This window comes from Coccinella septempunctata, chromosome 3, assembly GCF_907165205.1.
Source record: "Coccinella septempunctata chromosome 3, icCocSept1.1, whole genome shotgun sequence".
Lineage (NCBI taxonomy): Eukaryota > Metazoa > Arthropoda > Insecta > Coleoptera > Coccinellidae > Coccinella > Coccinella septempunctata.
In genome coordinates this window covers 24,206,305-24,214,297 of record NC_058191.1, presented here as the reverse complement: position 1 = coordinate 24,214,297, position 7,993 = coordinate 24,206,305, and the positions used below count along the sequence as shown (strand labels likewise).

General features: G+C 41.7%; 1 protein-coding gene across 3 annotated transcripts; it reads right to left on the bottom strand.

The window, feature by feature from the left end:
- LOC123309452 lies at positions 1-7,522 on the bottom strand. Of its 3 annotated transcripts, XM_044892584.1 has the most exons (4): positions 7,339-7,522; positions 859-1,227; positions 707-749; positions 1-614 (listed from the first exon to the last, which is right to left on the bottom strand). In XM_044892584.1, the coding sequence occupies exons 1-4, from the start codon at positions 7,469-7,471 to the stop codon at positions 344-346; spliced, it is 816 nt and encodes a 271-aa protein (XP_044748519.1). In that variant the 5' UTR covers positions 7,472-7,522; the 3' UTR covers positions 1-343. The 3 variants fall into 3 exon arrangements, with proteins under 3 accessions (XP_044748519.1, XP_044748517.1, XP_044748518.1); XM_044892582.1 differs by having other exon boundaries at positions 13-1,227; XM_044892583.1 differs by lacking the exon at positions 7,339-7,522 and adding an exon at positions 1,284-1,434 and having other exon boundaries at positions 23-1,227.
- Between the last annotated feature and the right edge of the window lie 471 nt (positions 7,523-7,993).

Sequence of the window (7,993 nt, the reverse complement as noted above, 5' to 3'; positions counted from 1 at the left end):
TGATTATAGTCCGGTCGAACTGGGATTCATTTAATTCCTACAAAGTATTCAATTGAGGGCCTCTTTAGGAACCCACCAAGGGTAATCGTAGTTTTCTCACCAGGGAAGGTGAACAAATTTCCAAGGCCCTCGAAATGGAAGTTTTCATGATTTCTCGATTCAACTTCCTAGCAAATCTCAGTGGATTATCTTGATTCAATTCACAAAAGGACATTTTTTTGCAACATCTTTATGAAGCTTTGTTTCACAATTTTTTCGAGGCAAATTTTTGTAGCTAAGGATGCTCACACAAAATCATAAAAAGGCGAATAATACAATGAATATTTAAAATGTGTGTTTATACTCAATCTTGCAGAATGTCGAGATATCTTTTCAAAGATTCAGGCACATGCAGCTCTTGTATTCCTGTAGGTAACTGGTGATTATACCATAGACTTTTCCTTATTTCACATCGACATAAATGCTTTAGCTCAGGTGTCATAAAACCCGATCTTCTCAGTGGTATCAATCCATCCTCTACAAGGGTATTATATTTTTCGAGAAGAATCTTCTGTTGCTGATCTCCCAAGCAGCTCAACATTCCATTCAAGTGCGGAGTCAAAGATGGTATCACTCTAAGAATAAGTTGCAATATACATACGAAATTAAAAGGATACTTGTGATTAAATTCCGACAGTTTCAAAATTATAGTCTGGACTACGCTCACATTTTCTCTGTCTTTTTCTCCTGCTCGAAGAAGAGCTCCAAACCTGAGAAAAATATGAACTTTATCAGCTAATCCAAGTTGTACACAAACCATCAGAGGTGTTGAATATCCGCAGTTTTCCAAAGGCACATCTATCATCCTCATAAGCAAACCTGTGTCACTCTGAAAATCCAAACTAGCTGTGCATGCGTGATCTAAATAAAACACAACAGCTCTCAAGTTTTCTTCGGGATCGAGGAAGTCGCTCTTCCATCCTGCTATAAAATATGGAGCCCTCACGCCGAAGATGGCACCCAGAAAGAGGCGTTCGAAAGTTTTTTCACAGGTATATATCTGCTCCAGAAGTGTTCCTATGGTTCCTGAATCTTTGACTTGCCAGTCGAAGGCCAACTTCATTCCAACGTAAAGCACATTATGAAACTTTCCCATGAGGCATATTGAATTGTTGGTTTCCTTCATGATGTCGTGATACCGGAGTATACATGTCACGGCTTCTTTTGCTGTGCTTTGGCTGGATCGACCTGTAAAAATTAATAGATTCACATGTTGGTATATTACGTCGATAGTATCTATGTACCTTTGTTGGATATACTGATTATTTTGTGGAGGTAGTCTACTATTTCCTGACGTTTCTGTCGATCGCGTATGGTATTTCTAGAGTAAAATATGAATTTATCGAAACAACTTTGTATAATGACATCCATTTCAGATATGAAATGTCATTATTTTATATAAAAAAAATATCTGATTGTCAGATTGAGGATGCAGGTGGCGAGAAGGTCGTAAATTCTTTTTCTGAAGAATTGAACCACATACCGCGCCACATACATAGACAGTGATTACGTAGAGGGCCTACTAGAAGTTTTGAGAAAACTAGCAGAAATATTAAGCAACTTCTTGCTGAGGTTTTCACCATTCTTTGTTTCTCCGAAAATGAGCTCTGAAATGTGTCATCCGTTTTCTTCTAGCTGCTATAATTCTCGAGATCCTCTCAGTGGACAACGAATTTTGCCCACCCGGCACCTGTACACCTATAAGTGTATGACCAGCCTAGGCGAGAGATAGCGCGTGTGCCTTCGTGTTAAAATCGAAACGGTCGGAGCGAATGTTTATGAATTTGCTGTTCGTGTAATTATATGTGTTTTTTTTCCTTTTGGGTGTTGTTGAAATGTTGCGATAGTAATTTTTTTCAGGTTGATAGGTGCTTTTTATTTGGATTTAGGTAATTTATTATTTCAAGTAGCCAAAAGAGTCTGAACCTACTCAATAGAGGTGATGAGCCGACCTTCGTTACTTCGAGTAGAAGGGAGGTGCTCGACATAACTTTGTGTAGCAGTTCCATCGCTGACTTCATCGAGAATTGGCGTGTTGCAACGGAAGTGATCTCTTTATCAGACCACCGACACATCTGCTTCACTATCAAAGGGAACAGAATTTCAAAGGATCCAGAAACTTTCAGGAATCCGAGAAGAACAGACTGGTCCAACTACTTAACAGACCTCTCTAACAACCTGGGACAGGAGAACCTAGTACCAAAGACCACGAGAGAATTGGACACTGCTGCTGACAAGCTGCAGGAGTGCATTATCTCGGCCTACCACAGCAGTTGTAGACCTCAATTTCGTAGACCAAAGGGTCAGACGAAGTGGTGGACACCTGAGCTGACAGACGCCAGACATATTAGCAGGCATCTCTTTAACAGGGCGATGAGATCTGGCAGTGAAAACGACTGGGATGATTACAAATCGGCCCTGAAGAGATACAAAGGACTCATAAGGAAGTCCAAGCGCGAATCGTGGAGGCGCTTCTGTAGCGACATAGAGGGTGCACCTGAAGCCAATCGGCTGAGGAAGATACTCTCTGCAGGAGGCACAGTCACGATAGACTACTTAAAGCTTCCTACCGGGCTCAAAACATGCTCAGAGGAAGAAAGCTTAAGACATCTCCTAGAGGCGCATTTTCCGGGCTTCACAGAGAACAACAACACGCAGGTTGAGCGCCAACGACATGCCTCACGAGAGGACTGGAAGTTGGCTTCACAAGTGGTGACACAGTCTCGAATCCGATGGGCTATTAACGGATTCGAGCCCTACAAAGCAGCAGGCGAGGATGGCATAATTCCGGCACTCCTTATTAAGGGGCTGGATGTGTTGTCCTCCCCACTGCTCCATATACTCCGAGCGAGTCTAGCTCTAGGACATATTCCATTGCCCTGGAGGAAGGTGCGGGTTGTTTTCATACCCAAACCTGGCAAACCCACGCATACGATAGCGAACGACTTTCGTCCAATAAGCCTTTCCTCGTTTTTAACCAAGACGTTGGAGAGACTGGTAGAAAGATATATCAGGGAAGGTGCGTTACAGACGTACCCATTACACCCCTGCCAGCATGCTTACCAAATAGGTAAATCAGTAGATTCTGCTCTTCACTCGGTGGTCAACTGCATTGAGGACGGACTACATCACAAAGAATGGACACTGGCTATATTCCTGGATATAGAGGGTGCATTCAACAACACTGCGTTTGGCGCGATGCAAGCTGCGTTGTCCAAACATGGCGTGGAACCGACACTTTGTCGTTGGGCGAGGTCTCTGCTGAGGGATCGCAGCATAACTGCTCGGCTAGGCGGCTCGACAATCTGGGGCTCACCGGGAAGGGGATGTCCGCAGGGAGGTGTTTTATCACCTCTACTGTGGAATCTTGTCCTGAATGGGCTCCTGGTCGAGCTGACAAGGGCTGGGCTCGTTGTTGTGGCCTATGCGGATGACCTTGTCCTACTGATCAGAGGTAAGGTAATCAGTGTCATCTTCGATCTGATGCAGAATGCCCTGCGTATGATTGAACGATGGTGCTTAGAGAACGAACTCTCGGTCAACCCTGGTAAAACAGAGATGGTTCTTTTTACTAGGAGGAGGGTGCCCCACAACATCAAGCTTCCAAGCTTGTTTGGGATTGGGCTCACCCTATCCGAGCAAGTTCGATATCTCGGTGTGACACTGGACCACAAGTTATTGTGGAACAAACACATTGAGACTCAATCGAGCAAGGCTAATGTAATTTTTTGGTCTACTCGGAGAGTGCTTGGAAAAGGATGGGGCTTCAAACCACACATTATGCACTGGCTGTATACTGTAGTGGTGAGGCCTATCCTTACCTACGCATCACTGGTGTGGTGGACTTCCATGGGGAAGAATTCCAGCCGCACCATTATGACTAGATGTCAGAGGAACGCATGTTTAGCCATCACAGGCGCTCTGAGATCCACCCCTACGGCAGCTATGGAGTGTCTGCTGGGACTACCACCTTTGGACCTTGCAGTTACACAGGTGGCCATGAAGACAGCTCTTAGAGTTTGGGAACAGGGACAATGGCGCGATAGAGGACTATTCAGGGGGCATGCGAGGGCTCTCAAGATGGTGAGGGATGCCAACGCATCCCTTCTCCATAGAGGGGACCGCGCGGGCACCAGCTTCTATTTTGCCGAACCCTACAGGGTAATTGTCCCTGACAGAGACCTTTGGTCTACACCAAACAGGCTTCTTGAGCCCGAAGGTCCCACTTGGTTCACCGATGGCTCTGTGATGCCCACAGGGACTGGAGTGGGAATTGTGGGACCTCGTTTCAATCTATCCATCCCCCTAGGGAAGGACTGTTCCATAGTGCAAGCGGAACTGTATGCTGTTCTAGCCTGCACACTGGAGAATATCCGCAGAGGGTACTCCGGGAAACACATCTATATTTGCTGTGACAGTCAGGGAACCCTGAAATCCCTTTCTGAGGAAAGGGTTAACTCACACCTAGTAAAGGAATGCAGAGAGGCTCTGCGGGGGCTGGGTTCTGATAACATTGTGAAAGTTATCTGGTGCCCGGCTCACGCAGGACTTCCGGGGAACGAGAGGGCAGACAGACTTGCAAAGCAGGGAGCCCGCTCAGCTTTTGTAGGTCCGGGACCAGCGCTGCCTATCTGTCGTACATCTGTCAAGAACTTCTTTAATAGTTGGCTGGACAGGAAATTTTCCTCTGGATGGAGCATAAGAAGTGGTCTCAGACAGTCGAGGCTTCTCATTGAGAGACCATCCTCTGTGCCTGAGGTCAAAAAACTCTTAGCTCTTGAGAGGAAACAACTGAGTCTAGTGACTGGAGCAATGACTGGCCATTTGTTTAACAAACACTTAAATAGAATGGGACTGACTAGCTGCTCCCTGTGCCGCTGGTGCAGGAGCACGGAGGAAACGGTTGAACACATTTTGTTCTTCTGTATCAACCTTGAGGACTTAAGGATGACACATCTGGGAAACGGGACACCCACAGCTCCTATGGTGAGAGGGACACCTCTCTGTCGACTTGTGGCATTTTTGTCAGCATGTCACAGAGTGTGAGTCTCTCCAACTACAAGCGGACGAACAATGGGTCACGAGGCCTCAGTTCAGCCCGGTGGGGCACCGCACGTAGAAGAAGAAGAAGAAGAAGAAGCCAAAAGAGTCCGCTCAAGTAAAATGAAGAAAAGGTGGTTGTAAATTCATCCTTAGACTATATGAAAATCATATTTCTCAAGTAGTACTACGAGAGTCAGAAACAACTGTTGTTTTTGGATCGCACAGATCGTTATTCATTGGACCTTGAGAGGCATATTGAGGGCGTCTGCCGGGTCAGCTATAGCATTGATTATTAAACCTTTTAATACTCAATGGCTATAGTACTAAGTAAAAATAAGTCAGTTACAGCTAGATCTGTATTCACAATAAAGTCTTAAAAATTATGGAAATAACTCGATGAATCCTGCTGCAATAATAATCATGGAAAGTCTTATTTATAAGTACTAACATAGTTAATGCAAAGAGGGTGCCTGTATAATAGCAGTGAGTTTAATACTCAATGATAATAGAGAGAGTACTCGGATATAATTACTGATAAATCAGTGACTACTAAGATGTCTAAAACACTGGTGTGTGCACTTGTCACTTTTTGCAAGCATCACCATTTCAGAAAATCGGGGATATGGAGTCAGTTTCGTGGCTGCGCCACCATGTTATTTGCTTCGTTCTATCCTTGTTCTACCAAAGGAAGTCCAATGATACTCTCTCGTTTTATTTTGTTTTGCGTTGATATCGAATATCGATCAAAGAGTGCAAAATATGAACTGGCCCATTTTGTCAGCTGTTAAGGAATATTTGTGATTTACAGTTTAATTTTCGTTGTAAAAACAAATCTGTCCATATTTCAACACTATCGAAGGAGTTTTTACTGTTCTTCTTCAAGATAATTTCCGTTTGACAATTTGAATTCGTGAGGGGGGTAATTCAATATGATTTCAATGAAACACAGTTGATTGGTCAAATATCCAATACATTCAGTTGACGGAAAGGGAATTTCCACTATATTTACTCAGGAAGAATATTTGAAGAACAGACTCGAATAGATTTATGTATTTATGATTCTCAATACATGCTCACAATTCACATTACGCATTTTCAATACAGTTTCCTTGAAATATTGCTGCAGTAGCCATAAAACTCATATATCGGTCTCGAATGTTCGTTCATCTGATTTGGTTCCAACAACACCGAGTTCTTAGCTGTAGTTCTTGATTGTCCATACAGAAAACTGAACTTACTGAACGACATGTTGAATAAATGAATGTTCTACACCCCTTTCTCGATACTAATACATTTCCACACACCAATAATCGCTTATAAATACCACATATTCGTAAGTCGTAGGATAGTATTCAAATTATTTTCAAATATCAATTGAAAATGCTCTGTCAAATTCTAAACAGCGCTACCTATAGTGGGAAAATCGAAACTGATCCCATATCCCCACGAAATTAAAAACAAAATCGAATCAGTGAATACACCAGAGTTTTAGGCATCTTAGTGACTACTATAAAATAACATGGTTGACAACTTAAGCGATTACATGAAAACTACAACTCATTCCTCTTAAAGAAATACAGGAGTAGTAGAAGAGGGTATAAACAGGGTGTAAATAAAAAAAGTGTGGAGTTTTTCATATAATTTTTTTTTGAACAGTCCCCCTGAAAATGGCACCTTAAAAGCAATTTTTTCTGAAAAATCAGAAAACTTACAGAAATGAAATCGAGCGGACATTCTATGGGAGCGAGAAGGCAATCAAAAAAGTTTTTCGTAGTGTTCTTCTATTCGCGTTGCAAAATAAGCCATAAGTCCTCTGGTGGCAGCCAGAGTAACCAAAATATTGCTGGTAATCATAGAAACCGGGCTCTAGGGAGCACCCAGATTCGATGATAATTTTCACAGTTAATTGAATTCACTGAGTTTACTACTTAAACAACAAAACACTCATCCAAACTCAACACTTGAAAAACGATAAGCTTTTAAAGTTATGAAAACAGTAACAACAAGAATCATAGTTCTACAGCTGCTAGACCTAGCAGTGTATCTAAGCTGTTAAAAAAATATATAGGAAAACCCACACTATTTTTTGACAAGGAATCATATCGCAACTTGGTATTCATTTACACCCTCTGTATATAAAGTGAAAAAGTGTTCAACAAGTGCAAGATGGGAAATATTAATGTAGAGTTCTTTCATTTTGTTTTTTATTTAATTTTTCCATTAGAAAAATAGCTAACAGGATTGATTATTCTTTACCTTGGGTGCATCCTTCCACAACTGTATTGAAATATTCAACTATCTCGCGTCTTTTCCTCCTATCGTTCAAACCATCTCTCGCTAACTTGCCGAAATCGTTTTCGAAATAACATTTCAAAAATATATTTATCATTTTCTTCTAACATTAACTTAATGTATGTCATGAAACTGAAATGCAGCCACAGTGAAATGATATTAGATTTATTCTCCTTAATGAGATTAACTCTTAAGGCTTCCTTCATTCGTTTATAAAAGGATCACAAGACAAGGTTAATTTATATCTACCCTAGGACGAAATGATTTAACTTTTGTTGAATACCCAAAACTGTTAATTTCGAAATATCCAATATACGAGGATATATTGAAAAATTCTTAGCCTACTATAGAACCAACAAAATTTCAATGTCAAAATATTTTATTACTCAATATATTCTCCTCTTAATTGGATACATTCATTACAGCGAACGTGCAACGTTTCTAGACCTTTGAAAAAATATTTCTTCTTGTTCTTCAAACCAGACCTCCACAGCTCTTATTACCTCCTCGTTGGAAGAAAATTTACTACCTTTTTTTCAGTTGAGGAAAGAGATGATAGTCGGATGGAGCCAAATCTGGTGAATAAGGGGGGTGTTCTAGTTATTCAAACCCTAAATCA